Source organism: Perca flavescens, chromosome 8, assembly GCF_004354835.1.
Source record: "Perca flavescens isolate YP-PL-M2 chromosome 8, PFLA_1.0, whole genome shotgun sequence".
In the NCBI taxonomy this organism is placed as follows: Eukaryota; Metazoa; Chordata; class Actinopteri; order Perciformes; family Percidae; genus Perca; species Perca flavescens.
In genome coordinates this window covers 7,023,949-7,046,133 of record NC_041338.1, presented here as the reverse complement: position 1 = coordinate 7,046,133, position 22,185 = coordinate 7,023,949, and the positions used below count along the sequence as shown (strand labels likewise).

Genomic DNA, 22,185 nt, shown 5'->3' with positions numbered 1-22,185 from the left:
TAATGGTCAGTGTGAGCATTTCCTTTTTAATAATCTGTATCAAAAAATTCTTCTAAAATATCCATTGGTACCTCTGCTTGAAGTCAGCATAGAGGATTCTGCTGGGGAAACCTTTTCTGCAGATTCTGATACCCTCCAGCACACCGTTACACCTGAGCTGGTGGATGACCAGGAAGTTCTGCATCAGACCTGTAAAAATATATTTCTTGATTACTTCTTTGACTGAATCATATCTTTGTTAAAGCAGCACAATTTATAAACAATATTAACAAAACAAAACCACTCCTCAAAGAATCTCTTGAGATTGTGTTCTCTATATACCTGGAGTCTTTGACTCATTTGGAATCAGGCAGCGCACAAAGTGAGGATGGGTGCTCCTCAAGTTAGTCATCAGCTTCCCTAAGTTCTCCTATAGATCCAAAATGGGGAGTCTTGTCATGACATGCAACAACATAAACTGATATGCACTATGCTGGTACATATATATATATATATATATATATATATATATATATATATATATTTATATATATATATATATACACACAGTATAAACCTTACCCTAAACTGTGAAGACACAGTCTGCAGAGAACCACCCTTCTTCTTGCCTCCCTTCTTGGTAGTATCTGTTGATTTAAGTAGGCATGAATTAGAATGACAAATAAAATATACATTAACACATGCTGAAGTTTGTAAAAAAACATACAGTATAACTTAAAAATATGTTTTAATTTACTGTAGTTACTATCATACCCTCAACAATAAGAGGAAAGCAGATAGCCAGCAGTTTCACTGGGGATTTCTGGTACAGCTGACAGACGGAGTCATTCAGTGGATCCTTGTTCTTTTCCAGCCAGCCATTGATATTGTAGTCTACGGTACCAGCATAGTGCACCAGGGAGAAGTGGGCCTCAGCCTTGCCTTTGGTGGGCTTAGGCTTCTCAAATGCTTTAGTTTTGCCAAGATGCTGGTCATACAGCTTGTTCTTGAAGGATGTGTCTGTGGCCTTGGGGAACATGCACTCCTCTTCAAGGATGGAGAAGATGCCCATGGGCTTGAAAAAAGTGGGAAGAAGTATGTCATTAAGTGATACGTCAAGTCAAATTTAAGAACAATCTATCTATAAATCGGGAAATCTGTGCACTACAGGCGCAGTACAGTAGCTGGGCCGAGGAGTTGCTACATCGCTACAAGGCTCATTGATTGCAATTCACCAGCTACTGGTGTCATGCCAAAAACTATTCATCCATCTTAAACTGATTGCTGTCTACTCTGCTAAAATCTGAATCTGCAACGTTTTCTGTCAGGTTAATGTAGTAGTACAATGTTTTCCTCTAAATGATGAGTACACGGTAAGGCAGTAGTATGCAGTAGGTGCTTTGGGGTCCCTCTGTAAGTTCGGAGTACAATAGTTCTGGAGAAAGCTACAAGCAGCAATACAGGAGGCCAAGCAATCAGCCCATTCCAAAGGCATGATTGGAATGGGCACTGCACTAGTTATATATTATCACCAAATTAAGTGATTACCTTTTCAATGAGCTCAATGCAAGCAGCCAAATCCATGCCAAAGTCAATGAACTCCCAGATAATACCCTCCTTCTTGTACTCCTCTTGCTCCAGGACAAACATGGTGTGGTTGAAAAACTGTTGCAGTTTCTCATTGGTGAAGTTGATGCACAGCTGTTCCAAGGTGTTGAACTGTGAGGGGACAAATAATCAGTTGAATCCCTTGTAGGCAATAAGAATGATTCTGTCATGAAAAGTCGGCTCCTTAATAGTTCAAAATGTAGCTTACGTCAAAGATTTCAAAGCCAGCAATATCCAGTACACCAATGTAGTACTGCCTTGCTTGTTTTGTGTCCAACATCTGGTTAATACGCACGACCATCCACAAGAACATCCTCTCATAGATAGCTTTGGCCAGGGCTGTCACTGAGTTCATCACCTGAATAATTTGATTAAAGTCAGTCAACCGTAAAATAATGGATTACTGGTATTTTCAACTACTTCTAATCCAACTATAAAGCAAGAAATCTATGTCTATCTGTTTTTTTTTTGTCTTTCTGTTTGTCCTTCACATAGGCTATTTGGAGAACTGTTCATCAGATTTACTTCACACTTGGTAGGTGTATTGTCGCGGATCCATTGTCGAACTTGGTGCAAATTGCATGAAGGGTCCATGCTAATCTTCTCTGTGTCGTTTAGAAGCCTATCTGTAAAGTGGCATGAAGCTTTTAAAGGGGTGATAGAATGCAAAACCGATTTTATCTTGTCATAGTTGAATAATGACAGTTTAGTGGGTAACTAGGACATACATAGAACCTCAAAATCCCATTGACACCTCTTTCTTCTGCAAATCTCACAATTTGAAACTGCCTTTGAAAACGGGCAAATCTCAACGAGCTGCCTAGTTGACGTCAACTCGGCGGCTCCTCCTCATTTAGCTCTAGTCTCTCTCTTTGTCACACAAAGAAATTATTATAGAAGTTATTTAAACAAACGATCGGTGAAATAAACGCCTCTTGTCCCTGTGTCTCATTGATAGAGCCTGCAGCTGGATGGAGCTCTATCAATATATACTATATATATATATATATATATATATATATATATATATATATATATATATATATATATACTCTAATTACGCAGAAAATGAAGCTAACTAGCCACAATCTGTACACATAGGATTGAAGGGACAGTCACAGCTAACAAAACCCCTAGTGTTCACAAAAAGTCATTAAATTGAAATCGGACACCATTGTTAGCTTTATAAGACCTTGGGGTAGAGGTTATATAAGTGGCATGACGAAATTCAAACTGTAAATATACTATAGTTATGCCAAAATTGTAGCTAGCTAGCCGCGATATTTTCCCATTGTATTGAATGGGACACATAGCTAGCTAGATGCTCCTCCTAACAAGAATCCTCACGTTCATAAAAATGCCTTAAATTCAAATCGGACTGTTAGCTTTTGTTAGCTTTGTATGACCTTGGGGTAGCTTTGATATAAGTGTCGTGACGAAATTCAAACAGTAAATATATTTTAGTTATGCCGCCAGCCAGCCGCGGAGCCCCGGTAAGGCAGTAATCCACAAAGGGTGACTTTGCTCTGGGTATGGAGCCCAGCAGGCTGCCGCTTTCTCGTCAGACTGTGTGGAGCTCCTAAAGCCTGACATGTCTTACCAAATTTGCAATTAGCCATCAATTTTCATAAAACGACCCATATTTGAGCTTTATATAGTTGATTTCTCGCATAAAAATGTCTCAGAAGTGAATTTGGTAAAGAAACTTTGCAGTGTCTGGAATATGAGATTCCGTCGCATCTCTAATGTGTGTGTATGGGGATTCGCTCAACCAATCAGCGCGCAGCTCATCTAAATATTCATGAGCATACCATATTTGGAAGAAAAGCTCTTGTTACAAATAAGGCCAAAACACAGGGATGCATAAGGGCCAATAAAATATCAACCAGGCCATTTTCAGCCCAACCAATGTTACATACCCCATTAGAAGACCTTAAGGAACAGTGTGAAATACCCTATATAATCATTCTATCACCCCTTTAAAAGACCATCCATGTATGCATGGTCATAATTAGTGGTGGAAGAAGTATTAATTTTTTAACAACACTACGTTGCAAAAATACTCTATATGTTATTCACTTTCATGTTGCAGTTGGTAATTATTTTTTATACTGCTGGGTAGCTTAATCTATAATATAATTTTAGTTAATTATATTTTATATTAGCAAAAATCTTCAAAGCAAGTATAGCTGTCAAATAACGTGGAGTGGAGTAAAGAATACAATATGTTCCTCTGCAATGTAGTAGCGTATACTGTACAGTAAGTAAGTATAAAGTAGCCTAAAATAGCAATACTCAGGTAACGTACAAGTCACTCAGACCTTTATAGTGCAGTACTTAGCAAATTATTAAAGTGCTTAGTTCATCCCACAACTGGTCAGAATGTTTATGGGTGTGGGTGGGAGTAGAACACACATATTGCAGGAGCAGGCCATAATGGTCAGAAATCCAGCCGGGACAGGCAGGAGGGGATTAAGAAAACAGTCCTGCGCAAGCTCTACTGAGTAATCCATTGAGAGGGGACCCCTATTAACTGTTACACTGCTGAACAGCACGCTGGTTACAGCTCCCTCTCTGTTGCTCTCTACAGTATAGTCATAAAACAGGAGAAGAAAGGGAATGTAACTTTTGGAATGAAAACTTTTCTACCTGGAAATAGCCTTGTCCCAAATAGCTAGCTGTTAGCAAATTACTATATACCCCAGCATTGCTAGAGGATGCAACCATGACATGGCAGGTGTATTGCTCAGGACCCAAGAAAGTGCCTTGTCAAGGGTGAGATTGATGTGATATATGTGAAAATATAAAATCTAACATGGTCCTTCACTTATTCTACATTGTGCATTTAGCATTCAATGAATAAAACTAATCAAAAGTAGTAATAGATTGTAATTACACTGCCATTGCATTTCTATTATCTAATAAGCCATTGGCTACAATGTTTTACAAGATCTAATATAACTAATCTGTTTATTGTAGGATATCGATAATTCATGTTTACCTGAGGTACAGTCTGTCCCTTGGTGACATACTCATTTCCGACCTTCACTCTGGGAAAGCACAGAGCCTTGAGCATGTCAGCGGAATTCAGACCCAGCAAGTAAGCAATCTTGTCAGCCTCTGAAAATAGTTCAGAAATTTCCATCATGATGTAAACAGACACCAGTGTGATTAAGATCTTTATTACTGTTGCTCCCAAGCTATTCACTTTGAGCTGACATTAAATACTCACCCTCTGTGCCATCAGGCTCACCCTGCTCCTCACGCTGCTTCTGCTTGAACTTCATGTTACCATGGTGGAGCACAGCACCAGTCAACTTGTAGATGCTAACCTTCTCTTCGTTAGTGAAGCCCAGGATATCAATAGCGTTCTGAGTTCAGAAGAGGTCCACACAAAACATATTCACTTTAGGAAAATGCAATTGCATTTAATGCAAAAATGTTTTTAAATATTTTGATGTGAAGATCACTCACATCAGTGGCTTCCAGCTCAACTTTGTCATCAATGCTGGCCACAGTGATCTGACCCATGCTACACATGGGGAAGTCGTAGGGGTTGGTGGTGATGAGTGCCATATCTGGAGATAAAAAAGGTCAATATGCCAGAACATCTGTTTTGTATGAAAACAAGTAGGTTTAATGTGCAACATCTCAATCTGCTTACCAATCAGCTCAGGTATGTGTGCAGTCATCATCTGATAGAAGATGTGGTAACCTCTTTCATCAGGGAGCTGGAATGTCACTCTAGACTTCTCCAGCAGATCTACAAATATTGTTTATAAATCACAGCCTGGCCAATTCTCAATTCCAGTCGTTTGTATGTACTATGAGTAGTATTACTTACATGTCTCAATATCAGCACTAGCCAGTTTGCCAGTTGTGCCGAAATGGATTCTGATGAATTTACCCTGTTTGGAGCAAAGAATTTTTTATGTCCCTCATCATTGACAATCTGTGTCAAGACCTCTCTCATGTGTAGAAATTGTTCCATACTTACAAAACGAGAAGAGTTGTCATTCCTAATAGTTTTGGCGTTACCATAGGCCTCCAGCAGGGGATTGGCTGCAATAATCTGATCCTCCAATGACCCCTATAATCCAGGTTTAGAATTGCTATTAAAAAAATTACTTTTTCCCCCTGGAAAGAAATTTCATACAGAAGAACCCTGAATTGTACTCAGCATAAAGTAACATACCTTTGATGCATCCCTCTTTACTCCACCAACTGCGATTGTTGCAAAGTACTGGATGACACGCTTGGTGTTCACAGTCTTTCCAGCACCAGATTCTCCACTAAGTATAGACATACACTTATAATAATTTGATCAAGATATTTGACTATGTTAAACAAAGTCTACAAATGTAAATGTAACAAACTCACGTGATCAAGACAGACTGGTTCTCCCTATCTATTGAATAAGAAACAAAATAATATAATACAACTGTGCTTTACAGAAACCTTATATACTAATAAATTCTACATTGTTTTGGTAATGACTTACCAGTAAGCATGAACTGATAAGCGTTGTCAGAGACAGAGAAGATGTGGGGTGGGGCCTCCATACGCTTCTTGCCTCTATAGGCACACACACATTCATTTTCGTACACTGGGAGCCACTTGTAGGGGTTCACAGTGGCACAGAACAACCCAGAGTAGGTCTGAAAGTGATCATAGAAATTCAACAGTTAACTCTAGTTTAGCAATTTGCAATAGTTCTCTTTTCTCATTAGGCAGATTGTCTTACGTAGATCATCCATGCTGCATAACGCTCTTTGAGGTTATACAGCACAGAGGCTTCATTGAGATGGGTCATCATGGCCATGTCCTCAATCTTGTCATACTTGGGAGGGTTCATTGGATAGATGTCAGCTTCTTTCACTGTCTTCTCCTGGAACAGGACATTTGTCACAATGACAACTGATCATATTGATTCTCTCAGTTGACTCTGACTTCATGATACTAACCTCCTTAGTGTCCAGGACTTCAACTGTGACTTTGGCACCATCTTTCTTGATGATTTTTCCCTTCAAGTACAGCTCCTTGACATCGGTCACATAGCAGGCACTCTTGGCATCAAATGGTGTACTTTGAGCCTCAAGTCTCTCCCTTTCTGGCTTACGAAGGTAAATGGCAGCTTTGCCATAAATGGTCATCTCTGCATCTGTACTCATGGTGGCGGCTGATGTCTGTTAGATAATTACAAAGGATCTGCCATCTTAGACTAATGATTTCTTCTTTGCAATTAAATAGCACTTAAACTTGAAATTCTGCTGTATAGTAAACATATCCGAACTGAAACCATGTCTGGGTATTGTTACAGGTGGGCTTTGACTTCAAAGTTACTGAATCCTTTTCAGACTTAGTTGTTACTGAGAATAAATACTGAACTATTGTTTAGTTTTGTCAAAGCATTTGGATGAATTATGGAGGACACTCAATTAATGAAAAATATTTTGCATATGTGCTTATAAAGAAAAGTTAAACATTTAAAAGTTGTCCTTACCTGACCTCTCTGTCAACAGTATTCACCAATCCTGTTCAAAACTGTTTTTTTCGTCAGAGAAGGTGTAAAAACAAGATCAATAATAATAATTAATAAAAGTTATAACTTATTACTTAAAGAAAGAACAAATGAAAATGATCTCAAGCTTAGGAGAGCATTGTTTTACCACAAGCAGGTACTCCCAGGTCTTCGGTATCACACTCTGTGTCCACAAATAGCCTTTATATTGAATCAGGTTTTCATGACACAGCAAAAGTTAAATGTGGTATGCATACCAAATGTGGTAAGACAAATAGGCAGACTTATAAAAAGATCTGTTGTGATGTTTCAGGTTTCACTTAGTATGGCCAGGTCTTTATTTTTGCTTACTCCTTACTTCAATTCAAGTTTATTTTAGGCTCTTGAACACCCCTCATAAATATATGTTGTTGTTGTATAAGTTTTGTCATAATTTTAAATTTACACAATCTTATTGCGATTATACAATTTACATAATACATCATTGAGATTTTCAGTTTTGTTGCAGCATGAGGCGTTAACACTAAACAATCACAGCAAGAATCAGTAATGTAAAGACACTATCAATAAGGAAAAAAAATGAAACAATTAAAAACAACAAAGATTCTTTGAACAATTTCAGTTAGTCCTCTGTCCAGGCAACTCCCCTTTCTTATCTGATAGAAGAAGTGAACTCAGAATCTTAAGGTTGTTTAATCTCTAAAGTATGTATGAGATTTTTGATAAACATTTCTATCAAACACATAAGTCCACTCTTCACATTCTGTAGCTGTTTGCATTTGGATTAAGGCAAAGGGTGAGCACTCAAGGTGGCTTTCTTGGATGCCAGAGTTCATTGAACTCTCTTATTCAAAAGTGCTGGCCTCTAAAAAAAGCTTCTAAACGAAAATCTTTCTTGAATTGAGCCCCTTTTCATTCAAAATGTTTCAAGTGCGGAGTACAGTGACAATAGTCATACCCCTATTCCCTTCTCCTCAAACAGTTTCACCAACTTCTCCTGAGGGATCCAAAAGTGTTCTTGATTTAATTTATATTGTAGCCAGCCATTCCAATAAAGATTTTAGCATTTTGTTTAGCTGTATCACAAATGATCCAAATCTCACATTTGCTCTCAGAGGACATGGTTACATCAAATAACACAGACAATGCAATTTAAAATCAAAAACTATTTTATTGTGGTATATTTCACATCATATTATATGATTAGAAACAGCCGTCAGCCGAAGTGCTTTACTCAGCTGCCTCTTTTCCCTGGAAAAAATAAAACAATACGTTAAAGTGCATATGCATCTACAAACACATCATACAAGTTATAATAAATCTTTTAATCCTAAAAGTTTTGTTTCGTCGTTAATTTCATCAAGCTTTAGGCAATAATGACAATGGTTTTTCCAGTCATAACTTAAGTATTGCTTGACATAAAATGGAGTAGCAGGAATTCCATTTGATTTCATTTTCATAAACCTGACGTGAATATTTACCTTGCCAGAGTCACGGCTCTTTGCTCTCAACTTGTTGACCTGGGACTCTGCGATGTCAGCACGCTCCTCAGCCTCCTCCAGCTCATGCTGGACCTTCCTGCACTTGGATAGATGAGTGTTGGCCTGCTCCTCCTGAAAAAACATAGAGATTGACATTTTTGAATGTCCTAAAAGACCAAAAGTCTACTTTGTGTGCAATAAATCTGCCAAGCTTTCAGTGTTTAAAATGTAGATTATTTTGGGTGGACTGTAGAAACCAGCCCTTGGATCTTGAAACTTTGTCCCTCTGTCACGGAGTGAAGAAGGTCCATCATTGGTCAGAGTGAGGGTTGATGTGAGTGTTAGTGTCTTAACTTTTATTTCATTTTTATTCAGTGGGTTTTACCTTCTATCTTACATTATACATTCAATTTATTCTATTGTAATCTTATTTTATCTTGTTTTCGCTTTTGACAGGTGTGTTTTATTATAATTCTATTTTCACATTCTATGGTATTCTATTCCTGTTCTGGTATTGATTCCCTGTTTTTGTAGTTTTTGAAGTAATTTCCTTTGTGTTCAAGCACTTTTTGATGCATGTCTTGTACTAGCATAGTGCCTGTGACTGTTCGGAACAGGCCGATAACTTGGTATTATGGTTCTTGGCCTGTGGTATTGCTGCTTGCCACTTTTTCGAGAACCGGTTATACAATCAACTTCACACTCAACACTGCTCTTTCTTGGATCCTAATGAAATTGTGAAATACACTGGGTCACAAGGAAAAAAAACTAGAGCAGTCTTATAGGCAAGTAAGGCAACTGCCTGGGGCCCCAAACAGCCATAGATGTATAATGATGTTTAGATATGAAAAATATTGAATATGTTACTATTCTAACTTCGTACCCAGACTTAGAAAAAGGCCCCCAAAGCATTAAGAAAACATGCAACGCAGCTGTATGCTACTGACTTCCTGTAATACTTCTACTTCAGTGGAACATATTGATACTACTATATTTATCTGACAGAGAAATATTACTTTTTACATTGCAGATATTAATTTTACTCACAAAATATCAGGTTTTCTTTACATATTTTACATTTTTCTTAAAAAGAAATAAATAAAGTAGATATTTTGCCAATGGTACGTTATTAGTGTCATAAGTTGGTAAACTTACACAAGTTGAGTCGCAATGGCAGAGTGGCCTGTTTCTGCACGATATCCGCTTGTGCTCGTTGACTCCAGGTAAATGAAGAAGAGTTCGGTTGTAACAGTAGTATAACCAGCATACATGGTCAGAAGCGAAGGGAGGGGGGAGGCCAGTGGGCCATGGCCTTCCCTGAAATCTGATTGGCCACCTTTCAGCCACTGGTGAAATCTATCTTGTCATAGGGTAATTTGTTTTTACCTAGCTGGGCTCAGGGTGAGGGGAAGTGATAGCTGATAGCAACATATCTCTCCCTCTCTTTCTCTTCTCATGGAGAAACAGCTGATTGCTGCACATTCTCTCTCACTCTCCCTCCCTCTCTCTCTCTCTTCCTGAGAAACAGCTGATTGCGCGCATCCCTCTCTCCTTCTCTCTCTCTCTCTCTCTCTCTCACACTCTCTCGTCCGTTCCCGGGAAACAGCTAAATGCAGCACATTCTCTCCTTGACCGTCCTTTCGTTGAGAAATGGCAAGCAGGCTTAAAGAAACCAAACTAAGTGACTTGTTTCTGTCCATCTCCTCAAGTTAGTACAATTCAGTTTATATGCACTACTATTTAATCCGCCCGCCTGTCAGCTACCACCGCAAATAAAATCTAATTATGAGGAAACACTGTCAAGTTAATGTGCATTTTGGCCAATAGTTAACATTACAATTTTAAAAGTTGGGTAGCTAGCAAAGCTTTAACAAAAGCAAAATAAACGTGTGTGTTTAGATACACTAACTAGTAATATTATAAATCAATGTGTTGCCCACCCAAAGATAGAATATAAAAAAACTGAAATAGCCACTGTCCGTGGTCAGAAACAAAGTGAAATCCATTTAGTGGAGGTATTAATTTCCAAATAGGGGTATTAGTCGCTGGTATTCCGCTGTAGAATACATTCTGACTCAGAGATAAAGCCCTCCAGAGCCCTGAAACCCTGTCCCCGAAGCTGCACGGAGTGGTCTATGCTAATTTAGTCTTTATTTATTATTTATTCCAGTTTATTACCATTGCACGTCTCAAGTCCAAATTAGGCATGTCATTGGGTACCCAGCAATGCACCCGCCAAGTGGGAAGCAGATAGGATTAACAGTTTTCGAGATATGCGTAGGACAGACACACTCAGAAACATGCAGAGATTCCATGCTTTAAAGTTAGATAAAAGGTCCTACAAAAGTTACATTCACTATTATTATTATTTATGATTATAATATATTGTCCTTACCGCCTCCTCAGCCTGCCTCTTGTAGGCCTTCACCTTCAGCTGCAATTTGTCAACCAGATCCTGCAGCCTGGCGACATTTTTCTTGTCCTCCTCAGTCTGTAAGAGGCAATATAGATTTGCATGTGTGTTTTTAATGGAAAGTGTATTACATAATTGTTGTACTATAACTGTTTACTATCAAAGTAACTGTACCTGATAGGTGAGCTCCTTCACCCTCCTCTCATATTTGCGGACACCCTTAACGGCATCTCCTCCACGTCTCTGCTCAGCTTCAACCTCTGCCTCCAGTTCACGCACCTTCAAAAACCAAGACACTAATAAGAATCCATCTTTCTTTTCCATAAGTCTTTCTTTAGCTCTGCAAATTCTTAATGTGAATTTCTTACCCTGGACTCAAGTTTCTGGAGCTGCTTCTTGCCACCCTTCATGGCCAGGTTCTCAGCCTCATCCAGGCGGTGCTGCAGGTCCTTAACAGCTACCTCCAGGTTCTTCTTCATCCTCTCCAGGTGAGCGCTGGTATCCTGCTCCTTCTTCAGCTCCTCAGCCATCATAGCAGCCTAGAGGAGGCAGTATGAAATGTTAATTAGAAATATCAGGTAAGTGAAAATAAGAACAAATGAAATGTAAACCTACATCAGTGATGGCCTTCTTGGCCTTCTCCTCTGCATTCCTTGCTTCCTGAACAGTGTCATCCACTTCACCCTGGACCTGGACCAGGTCAGCCTCAAGCTTCTTCTTGGAGTTCAGAAGGCTTGTGTTCTAAAAGGCAAAAAAGGCATTTTAGTCATCACATGCCTGATTTTCACATGATATTTAAATTGTCTTTAGATTTTTTAATTATTGAAGAAATGATTGGGCTCGTTCACCTGAGAGTGCAGAAGTCCAACACGCTCACTGGCATCCACCAGCTCCTGCTCAGCAACTTTGCGACTTCTCTCTGTCTGTTCCAGAGCAACTCTAAGTTCCTCGATTTCTGCTACCATCAGACCGTTTCTGCGATCCACCATAGCAGCTTGTTCCTTAAAGTCTTCCTGTGCTCTGACAGCATCATCGAGGTGCAGTTGTGCATCCTAGTGAAAAAATATCCGGACAATATTCACATGAATGCCAAAATCTATCTGCACTGATCATAGTCTGTGCAGCAACTCTGTGTCTAACAATACCTTCAGCTGTGCCTGCACATTCCTCAGCTGCTTCTGGGACTCAGCGGCCTGGCGATTGGCGTGGCTCAGCTGAATCTCCATCTCATTCAGGTCTCCCTCCATCTTCTTCTTGATTCTCAGGGCATCGTTTCTGCTCCTGACCTCAGAATCCAGAGTGCTCTGCATGGAGTCAATCACCCTCTGGCTGTTCCTCTTGATCTGCTCCATCTCCTCATCTTTCTCTGCCAGCTTCCTATCCACCTCACCCTTAATCTGGTTGAGCTCCAGCTGGACACGCAGGATCTTAGACTCTTCGTGTTCCAGAGTTCCCTGATGATATCAAAGAATGAAAAATTAATCTCTTTCTTCATACCTTTTTTTATTATATTATTTTTATATAATATAATAATAATAGTTTTTTTTACCTCAGCCTCTTCAAGTGCTGTCTGGATCTCAGACTTTTCGGTCTCCACCTGCTTCTTGGACTTCTCCAGCTCATGGATGCTCTTGCCAGTCTCACCAATCTGTTCAGTCAGATCTGAGATCTCCTCTGCAGAGATAAATGTTTTATATTGTTTAGCCTTAAAACATATAATATATATATACTTTATTTTTATTAACATGTGTTAAATACGGTATAAAAAATACATGTGTTAAATACAATTTAACTGTAACATAATTTGGAACTCACGTTGCAGGTTCTTGTTTTCACGCTTCATGGTCTCCAGCTGATCCAGAGATTCCTCATAAGAGTTCTTCATCTTGAACAGCTCAGTGCTGAGTGAACGAGTCTCCTTCTGGGCTCCCTCGAGCTCGGCCTGACCCTCCTCAAACTTCTGTTTCCACTCTGCCAGCACCTGAATAACACCATTAATACAGTTCAGTTGGTTATATAGCAATATGAAGACATATAAATATATTGCATTGTATGTATGTCTTGGCCATACAAAGTAAACAATGCTACCTTGTCAAAGTTCCTCTGCTTCTTGTCCAGGTTGGCAGCCAGCCCATTGGCCCTCTCCACATCAATCATGAGGTCCTCCACCTCACCCTGGAGCCTCTGTTTGGTTTTCTCAAGAGAAGCACACTTGGAATTCACTGCTTCAATCTGCTCCTCAGCCTCCTGAAGACGCTGAGCCAGCTTTTTCCTGTTTGAAAAAGGTAAGATTTGTTTTCCATTAAAAGTTATGATGTTACAGGAAGCCTAAGTAAAATGTGTCTACTGCAAATACTCAAATGTTAGAAATTATATATTTTCTTTTTTTTTACATTATCTTGTGAGGCATTTTTAGGCCTTTATTTTCATAGGACAGCTAAAGACATCAAAGGTGAGAGAGAAAGGGGGAATGACATGCAGCAAAGGGCCGCAGCACAGAATTGAACCCTGCGTCATGGAGTAAACCTCTATATATGTGTCCAGTAAAATATGTATTTCGAAATCTATTTAATACAAATATTGATTCAAGTGATGCAGTTGTCAGTTGAGTTATGCTAAAATGCTACACTTCTTAACTGACCATTGAATTGTTTGAATGTTACTCACTTGGATTCCTCAAGCTCCTCAGTGCGCTGGATAGCATCAGTTTCATACTTAGATCTCCACTGAGCCACCTCACTGTTGGCCTTGGACATTCCCCGCTGCAGCTCAGCCTTGGCCTCTTGCTCCTCCTCAAACTGCTCCCTCAGCAGGTCACAGTCATGGCGGGCTGATTGCAGTCCATGGGCAAGAGCATTCTTGGCCTGGTGTAAGAAATATGATTGAATTTACAAAATTCCAGAATCCCAAATGCATAATTCCAATACACACTTACTTAAATGTTTCTTACCTTAACCTCCTCTTCAATCTGTCTTTTCAGTTCCTCAATCTGCTGTGTGAATGCCTGTTTGCCTCTGGTCAGCTGGGAGACAAGAGCTTCTTTCTCTTCAACTTGACGGCTGAACTCACCTTGTGTGAAAGATGTCATGATACATTAGTTTATGTCACTTTGTTCAAAAAACATACACAACAGATCATTCACTGATATCTTGTAGATACCATTTCATTCAGATCATTCAGCATAAAAGTTTTAGATACCATTTTCTGTCAGGAGACGTGCTTTCTGTGCATTCGAGTCATTGATTTGACGGACATTTTCATCATTCTTGGTCTTCAGTTCGCTGAGTTGGTCCTCAAGAGTACGGCACATCTTTTCAAGATTTCCCTAAGGAAGAGAGAGGTGAGATCATTGATGAGCTTGTATTCATAATATTTACGTTTTTTACTAATTGGTAACAAAATAGCATGTAACTCATTGTGTACCTTTGCTTTAGCGACATTCTCCATGTTGCTGGAGAGGTCATCAATCTCCATCTTGTATTCACTCTTTTCCTTCTCAAGCTTCTGCTTTACACGCTGGAGGTTGTCGATCTGCTCTCCCAGCTCAGCAACGCTGTCAGCCTGCTTCTTGCGAAGAGCAGCAGCAGTGGCTTCATGCTGCAGAGTGGACTCCTCAAGATCACGACGGAGCTTCTGGAACTCAGCTTCACGCTTCTTGTTCATCTCAATCTGAGCAGCAGTGGCACCACCGGCCTCCTCCAGCCTCTCACTGATCTCCTCAAGTTCCCTGGAGAGGTCAGCTCTCTGCTTCTCAACCTTGGCACGAGCAGCACGCTCAGCCTCAATCTCCTCCTCCAGTTCCTCAATACGAGCCTGTTGAATATAGATGTGATGTCTTTCAGTAAACTTTCACTTTTGAAACACAAAATTTGAAAAACATGCGGAATGGTTTTGTGTAATGCGATATGTCACCTGAAGCTCCTTGATCTTCTTCTGAAGCTGAGCACCCAGTGACTGCTCATCTTCAATCTTGCTAAGGAGCTGACTGATTTCAAAGTCCTTCCTGTGACAATTATAGATAAAGTACATAGAGTTAATGCAGATGACCACACATTTTAAAAGAATGGTTGCTGTACAAATTCAAAAACTACATTACTTTTTAATTTTTTCATCAGACTGCTGCTTGTCATTCTCAAGATCCATGATGGATTCCTGGGCCAGTTTCAGATCACCCTCAAGCTTTCTCTTGGCTCTCTCAAGGTCCATACGGAGCTTCTTCTCTTGCTCCAGAGAACCCTCAAGCTAAGAAATAAGATGAGTTTTTAATTATCACATTCAAGAAGAAGAGTCTTGCTTTGCCAATGCAAGAGACTTTGTAAACTTACATCATCCACTTGCTGCTCAAGCTTGGTCTTGGCCTTGGTCAGAGTGTTGACTTTGTCTTCCTCTGCCTGCAGGTCATCAAGAGTCTGCTGATGAGCCTCCTGAAGGGCTTTCTTTTCCTTGGTCAGCTTAGCAATGCTCTCATCTTGAGAGGCCATCTCCTCAGTCAGGTTCTTCACCTAATTGTGCAAGAAAGATCTTGTCTTTAAACGGTCATCATTATAACCTTACTTTATATGATGGACAGATTATTATTTACAAACCTTGTTCTCTGTGGCATGTTTCTCTTTTTCCACTTTGGCCAAGGTAAGCTCCAGGTCATCAATATCCTTCTTGAGCTCAGAGCATTCATCCTCCAGCTTTCTCTTCTTGGCAGTGAGCTCAGCATTGATTTCCTCTTCATCCTCCAGTCTCTCAGTTATCTCTTTGAGTTTGGCCTCCAGCTGAATCTTACTCTTGATAAGTCCCTCACATCTCTCTTCAGCATCTGACAGATTCTCTGTTTCCTAGTTAAAATTATGAAATAGATTTTAACATCAACTTTGAAAAACATGAAAAGCACAACTGTCTGTCGACGTGTACTTACAGCTGCTACTTGCAGCTGCAGATCATTCTTCTCCTGCAGAAGGGACACCATCTTCTCCTCCAGTTCCTTCTTCTTGGCCAGGGCAGAAGCCAAATCAGTTTTCATCTTTTCATAGTTCTCCTTCATATTTGCCAGCTCCTTCTCAGTTTCAGCACTCTTCAGCAGAGGCTTGATCTTGTAGTACACCTTCATCCATGGCCAGTGTTTGACATTCATGAATGAGCGGATATTGTACTGGATGGTATATATGGCTTCCCTGAGGACAAGAAGTAGCTGTTATTGGCAAAATTGTTAGTGATTTTTCATACCATCATTCAGAATGAGCTGTTTTCAACATGCCTCCTCTCCATCATCTTCACAAACTCTCTTCTCATGAGGTAACCACGGCACAAAGCCTGAGTCATGGTGACCAGAGTTGCCAGTTTTTCATCTCTCATCTCCTCAAGGACACCCAGCAGACCGGCCTTGAAGAACACCTGATCAAACACAAAATAAAAATTAATTTAGAAAGAACTCAGATAGTGAATACTTAACATCCTGTAAAACAAAAACTAAAAACGATTTTCACCTACCCCACATGTTTCAGGGTTTCTAAGGCAAAGGTGTTTTATAAAGGGCAACATTCAGGCTACTATATCTCTATAATTAAAATACATTACTTGTTCCTTGGCACCAAACTGTACAATCACGCAAGTAGTTTTGAGATATTCTACTTTATATTAACAGATATCATACATATATAATTAACAGAAAAACAAGCAAACACGCTGGACTGAACAACCTCACCTCCTCGTTCATTATTTGTCAGTAAAAAAGGGAAAGTGAGGTGTTTACCTTTGTATGTCCGAATTTGTACTCATCATGATTTACATCAATTGACCCAAGCAGCTTCTCTGAAGCCTTCTTGTTGTCAATGAACTGGCCCTCAGGGATGACACTGGCATTCAGTACCTTGTACCTTTTTATGAAAGAAAGAAAAGGTCAGTGTGAGCATTTTCTTTTGATAATCTGTATCAAAATTATATTAAAATATCAATTGATACCTCTGCTTGAAGTCAGCATAGAGGATTCTGCTGGGGAAACCTTTTCTGCAGATTCTGATACCCTCCAGCACACCGTTACACCTGAGCTGGTGGATGACCAGGAAGTTCTCCATCAGACCTGTAAAAAGGACATTTCTTAAAAACAACTTCTGTGAATAAATAGTTAGGCTCTATAATTAAGTAAACCATACCAACAAAACAAATCACTCCTCAAAATATCTCTTGAGATCATGTTCTCTATGTACCTGGAGTCTTTGACTCATTGGGAATCAGGCAGCGCACAAAGTGAGGATGGGTGCTCCTCAAGTTAGTCATCAGCTTGCCCAAGTTCTCCTGTAGATCCAAAATGGGGAGTTTTTTAATGCATGTAACAACTGTGAGTTTGAGCATGAGTTGAGATATTATATTTAAGATAATTTGCAATGTTAAACCTTACCCTAAACTGTGAAGACACAGTCTGCATAGAACCACCCTTCTTCTTGCCTCCCTTCTTGCCACCAGTTTCTGTTTTTACATAGACATTTTATATAAGAATGCGACAAAATTTACACAAGCACATGCTACAGTTAGTTAAAAATATAAAGTATAAGCAGTTACTATCATACCCTCAACGGCAGGAGGGAAGCAGATAGCCAGCACTTTCACTGAGGATTTCATGTAGAGCTGACAGACGGAGTCATTCAGTGGATCCTTGTTCTTTTCCAGCCAGCCAATAATGTTGTAGTCCACGGTACCGGCGTAGTGCACCAGGGAGAAGTGGGCCTCAGCCTTGCCTTTGGCTGGCTTAGGCTTCTCAAATGCTTTGTTTTTGCCAAGGTGCTGGTCATACAGCTTGTTCTTAAAGGATGTATCTGTGGCCTTGGGGAACATGCACTCCTCTTCAAGGATGGAGAAGATGCCCATGGGCTTGAAAAAAGTTGGAAAAGTATGTCATTAAGTGATACATTTAAGTAAAATTAAGAACAATTACCTATAATCACCAAATGACGATATTACCTTTTCAATGAGCTCAATGCAGGCAGCCAAGTCCATGCCAAAGTCAATGAACTCCCAGATAATACCCTCCTTCTTGTACTCCTCTTGCTCCAGGACAAACATGGTGTGGTTGAAGAACTGTTGCAGTTTCTCATTGGTGAAGTTGATGCACAGCTGTTCCAAGGTGTTGAACTGTGAGGGGACAAATTATTAGTTTAATCTCATGCAGGCGATGAGAATGATTCTGTCATGAAAAGTATCAGCTTCTGAATTGTTTGAAATGAAGCTTACGTCAAAGATTTCAAAACCAGCAATATCCAGGACACCAATGAAGTACTGCCTTGCTTGTTTAGTGTCCAACATCTGGTTAATACGAACGACCATCCACAAGAACATCCTCTCATAGATAGCCTTGGCCAGGGCTGTCACTGAATTGTTCACCTGAATATTGAAAAGGATGAAAAGGATGTAAACAAGGATGTACGGCAGCACGGTGGCCCAGTGGTTAGTGCTGTGGCCTCACAGCAAGTAGGTTCTGGGTTCAAATCCAGGCCTTTCTGTGTGGAGTTTGCATGTTCTCCCCGTGTCTGCGTGGGTTTTCTCCGGGTTCTCCGGTTTCCCCCACCACTAAAAATATGTTCCCCTCCCCTGATGTGTGGTGAGCGTTCTGGCGTCTGGCGTCGCAAGGCGTTGTATGGCTGCCGTGCATCACCCAGGTGGGTGCTACACATTAGTGGTGTTAGAGAGCAGTCCCCACCCCCCCCTCCCCCAAAATGCGCTTTGAGTGTCTATGATAAAGCACTATATAAATGTAATAAATAATAATAATAGTAAACAAGGGTGTGTTTTGAAGTCAGTCAACTGTTTTGTAAAATAATGGATTACTGATATTTTGAACTTCTTCTAATGAGATACATGACACTAAAGATCCAAAATATCAATATCAACACCTAAGATGGTCCTAGACCTATTCTACATTATGCATTCAATGTATAAGTCATTGTAAGTAGTAATGAACTGCCATTGCATTACTATTTTCTAATAAACCCGTTTTTTTAACATTATTTTAGTAAAACTAACGTAACTAATCTGTTTTTAAATAGTAGGATATTGATAATTCATGTTTACCTGAGGTACAGTCTGTCCCTTGGTGACATACTCATTTCCGACCTTCACTCTGGGAAAGCACAGAGCCTTGAGCATGTCAGCGGAGTTCAGACCCAGCAAGTAAGCAACCTTGTCAGCCTCTGAAAATAGTTCCGAGATTTCCATCATGATATGAACAGAAACCAGTGTGATTAAGAACTGTATTACTGTTTTTTCCAAGCTATTCACTCTGAGCTGACATTCAGTACTCACCCTCTGTGCCATCAGGCTCAGCCTGCTCCTCACGCTGCTTCTGCTTGAACTTCATGTTACCATGGTGGAGCACAGCACCAGTCAACTTGTAGATGCTCATCTTCTCTTCATTTGTGAAGCCCAGGATATCAATGGCATTCTGAATTCAAAAGAGGTCCACACAAAACAAAATCACTTTTGAAAAATGCACTTAAAAGAGCAAAATTGATGTTGATATATTTAATGATTTTTAAATGAAGATCACTCACATCAGTGGCTTCCAGCTCAACTTTGTCATCAATGCTGGCCACAGTGATCTGACCCATGCTACACATGGGGAAGTCGTAGGGGTTGGTGGTGATGAGTGCCATATCTGGAGATAAAAAAAAATGGGGAAAACGTCAGAACCTTTGTTTTATTTTAAAACAAGTAGGTTAAACAATGTGCAACATCTCATTCTTCTTACCAATCAGCTCAGGTATGTGGCCGGTAAACATCTGGAAGAAGATGTGATAGCCTCTTTCATCAGGAAGCTGGAATGTCACTCTAGACTTCTCCAGCAGATCTACAAATATTGTTTATACATTACAATCTGGCCAGTTGTCAATTCCAATCGTTTGTATGTACTATGAGTATTTACTAGTATACTGAGAATACATAATATTTATGAGTATACTATGTATTACTTACATGTCTCAATATCAGCACTAGCCAGTTTGCCAGTTGCACCAAAATGGATTCTGATAAATTTACCCTGTTTGGAACAAAGGATTTTTAATGTCCCTCCACATTGGCAATCTGTAACAAGACCTCTTTCATGTGTAGAAATCGTTCCATACTTACAAAACGAGAAGAGTTGTCATTCCTAATTGTTTTGGCGTTACCATAGGCCTCCAGCAGGGGATTGGCTGCAATAATCTGATCCTCCAGTGACCCCTATAATCCAGGTTCAGAATTACAGTCAGAAAGTGACTTTATTGTTCCTCCTTGAAAAATATTCTATAGAGGAAGAACCCTGAATTATAATCATACAATAACATACCTTTGATGTGTCCTTCTTCGGTCCACCAACTGCGATTGTTGCAAAGTACTGGATGACACGCTTGGTGTTCACAGTCTTTCCAGCACCAGATTCTCCACTAGGTATAGATATAGACTTTTAAGAATTTGATCAAGATATTTGACTATGCTAAACAAAGTCAACAAATGTAGATGTAACAAACTTACGTGATCAAGACAGACTGGTTCTCCCTATCTGTTAATGCAAAAACAAAATAAGTAACTATGTTTTACTGCAACGGAAACGTCATATACTGATAAATTCCACATTGCCATGGTAATAACTTACCAGTGAGCATGAACTGAAAAGCGTTGTCAGAGACAGAGAAGATATGGGGTGGAGCCTCCATACGCTTCTTGCCTCTATAGGCAGCTACACATTCAGCATCGTACACTGGGAGCCACTTGTAGGGGTTCACAGTAGCACAGAACAACCCAGAGTAGGTCTGAAAGTGATCATAGAGATTCAACAGTTACATTTATGTTACCTATAAGTATAGCAATTTGCAATAGTTCTCTTTTCTCATTAGGCAGATTGTCTTACGTAGATCATCCATGCTGCATAACGCTCTTTGAGGTTATACAGCACAGAGGCTTCATTGAGATGGGTCATCATGGCCATGTCCTCAATCTTGTCATACTTGGGAGGGTTCATTGGATGGACGTCAGCTTCTTTAACTGTCCTCTCCTGGAACAGGACATTTGTCACAATGAGAACTGATCATATTGATTCTCCTATTTGACTCTGACTTAATGATACTAACCTCCTTAGTGGTCAGGACTTCGACGGTGACTTTGTCACCATCTTTCTTGAGGATTTTTGCCTTCAAGTACAGCTCCTCCTTATCGGCCACGTAGCAGGCACTCTTGGCATCAAATGGTGCACTTTGAGCCTCAATTCTCTCCTTTTCTGGCTTACGAAGGTAAATGGCAGCTTTGCCATAAATGGCCATTTCCGCGTCCGTACTCATTATGGCAGTTTACTTCTGTGAGGTAATTATAAATAACAGTTTTATTTATATATTCTTTAAGCCATGTGACTGAACAGCCCAGAATTACAGAGTTACTCTACCCTACTGTATATCCCTATCAAATTGATTTATTTGCATTACCTTTTGAGTTCACCTTAGCTCATTAAAATATTTTAGCTTTTGAAGAAATCAGATAAAAAAATCCTTAATGAAATATTTCGCAAGATATATACAAATTAAAGATATTTGAAAAATGTTCATACCTGACCCACTCTTTGTCAAAATTCTGATATATTCCACAATCCTGTTGAGAGCATATCACATATTTTCAGTTGGTGAAAGTATGAAAGCAAGGTTTGTTCATCAAATATGTTAACAATTAATTTTTCAAACTAAGTATTACATTGAAATGCTCTAAAGGAGGTACAAGATAAGCTTACCACAAGCTGAAATCTCCTCCAAGGCTCTTTTACCACACACAGCTTCATCCTGTCCTGACTCCTTATATATTGAGTGTGCTTACACAGCAAAGCTATACAAGGATACATGCCAAATGTGGTGTGGATAGCAGACATCGATGGGAACAGGTGTTCCAAGTACATGTCTTGTGTTTTGGAATTTAGCCATTAATGCCAGTTTCCCTTTTCCCTTTCTAAATATTGCTTGATTACTTTTTTGACATATCAACATAACAGAATTTGTTTTGCATATATTTGTTTTTACATATAATTTTTTAACAGATTTTTATGAGGCTTCTCCAAATTGTTTCTGAACATATCCCAGTGATGAACACAGAATGCTTTTCATCCGAATTAAGTTGCATAGCATCTCACATTTCAGTCATGCTTAATGTGTATGGTAGGTAACACATTTAGATATCTAGCATTC

General features: G+C 39.6%; 2 protein-coding genes across 6 annotated transcripts in view; both read right to left on the bottom strand.

Moving 5' to 3' along the window:
• LOC114559751 (myosin heavy chain, fast skeletal muscle) overlaps positions 1-6,773 on the bottom strand; it is a 48,722-nt gene extending 41,949 nt beyond the window's left edge. For 3 of the 4 annotated variants that reach the window (XM_028584591.1, XM_028584592.1, XM_028584594.1), the window contains exons 1-2: positions 6,552-6,773; positions 6,332-6,475 (exon numbers count right to left, since the gene is read on the bottom strand). In XM_028584591.1, the coding sequence (XP_028440392.1) occupies positions 6,332-6,475; positions 6,552-6,758 (351 nt within the window). In that variant the 5' untranslated portion in view covers positions 6,759-6,773. Of the gene's footprint in view, positions 1-71; positions 190-321; positions 410-561; positions 627-753; positions 1,055-1,527; positions 1,699-1,795; positions 1,946-4,588; positions 4,708-4,819; positions 4,959-5,061; positions 5,166-5,251; positions 5,351-5,431; positions 5,496-5,584; positions 5,678-5,782; positions 5,880-5,967; positions 5,996-6,088; positions 6,246-6,331; positions 6,476-6,551 lie in introns of all 4 variants that reach the window. The other variant, XM_028584596.1, reaches the window with a different exon arrangement.
• LOC114559750 (myosin heavy chain, fast skeletal muscle-like) overlaps positions 1-21,807 on the bottom strand; it is a 63,756-nt gene extending 41,949 nt beyond the window's left edge. The window contains exons 1-41 of one of the 2 annotated variants that reach the window (XM_028584589.1): positions 21,738-21,807; positions 21,561-21,601; positions 21,091-21,312; positions 20,871-21,014; positions 20,616-20,772; positions 20,495-20,522; positions 20,310-20,406; positions 20,111-20,203; positions 19,958-20,021; positions 19,734-19,832; positions 19,537-19,640; positions 19,289-19,427; positions 19,058-19,176; positions 18,221-18,370; positions 17,951-18,121; positions 17,560-17,860; positions 17,391-17,458; positions 17,200-17,287; positions 16,955-17,072; positions 16,746-16,869; positions 16,251-16,387; positions 15,912-16,167; positions 15,589-15,831; positions 15,328-15,504; positions 15,099-15,244; positions 14,915-15,005; positions 14,426-14,815; positions 14,201-14,327; positions 13,953-14,071; positions 13,670-13,866; positions 13,091-13,274; positions 12,818-12,983; positions 12,552-12,676; positions 12,148-12,456; positions 11,851-12,054; positions 11,618-11,743; positions 11,371-11,541; positions 11,177-11,281; positions 10,985-11,080; positions 8,590-8,721; positions 8,260-8,359 (exon numbers count right to left, since the gene is read on the bottom strand). In XM_028584589.1, the coding sequence (XP_028440390.1) occupies positions 8,339-8,359; positions 8,590-8,721; positions 10,985-11,080; positions 11,177-11,281; positions 11,371-11,541; positions 11,618-11,743; positions 11,851-12,054; positions 12,148-12,456; positions 12,552-12,676; positions 12,818-12,983; positions 13,091-13,274; positions 13,670-13,866; positions 13,953-14,071; positions 14,201-14,327; positions 14,426-14,815; positions 14,915-15,005; positions 15,099-15,244; positions 15,328-15,504; positions 15,589-15,831; positions 15,912-16,167; positions 16,251-16,387; positions 16,746-16,869; positions 16,955-17,072; positions 17,200-17,287; positions 17,391-17,458; positions 17,560-17,860; positions 17,951-18,121; positions 18,221-18,370; positions 19,058-19,176; positions 19,289-19,427; positions 19,537-19,640; positions 19,734-19,832; positions 19,958-20,021; positions 20,111-20,203; positions 20,310-20,406; positions 20,495-20,522; positions 20,616-20,772; positions 20,871-21,014; positions 21,091-21,297 (5,793 nt within the window). In that variant the 5' untranslated portion in view covers positions 21,298-21,312; positions 21,561-21,601; positions 21,738-21,807 and the 3' untranslated portion in view covers positions 8,260-8,338. Of the gene's footprint in view, positions 1-8,259; positions 8,360-8,589; positions 8,722-10,984; positions 11,081-11,176; positions 11,282-11,370; positions 11,542-11,617; positions 11,744-11,850; positions 12,055-12,147; positions 12,457-12,551; positions 12,677-12,817; positions 12,984-13,090; positions 13,275-13,669; positions 13,867-13,952; positions 14,072-14,200; positions 14,328-14,425; positions 14,816-14,914; positions 15,006-15,098; positions 15,245-15,327; positions 15,505-15,588; positions 15,832-15,911; positions 16,168-16,250; positions 16,388-16,745; positions 16,870-16,954; positions 17,073-17,199; positions 17,288-17,390; positions 17,459-17,559; positions 17,861-17,950; positions 18,122-18,220; positions 18,371-19,057; positions 19,177-19,288; positions 19,428-19,536; positions 19,641-19,733; positions 19,833-19,957; positions 20,022-20,110; positions 20,204-20,309; positions 20,407-20,494; positions 20,523-20,615; positions 20,773-20,870; positions 21,015-21,090; positions 21,313-21,560; positions 21,602-21,737 lie in introns of those variants that run through there. The other variant, XM_028584590.1, reaches the window with a different exon arrangement.
• Positions 21,808-22,185: the final 378 nt, after the last annotated feature.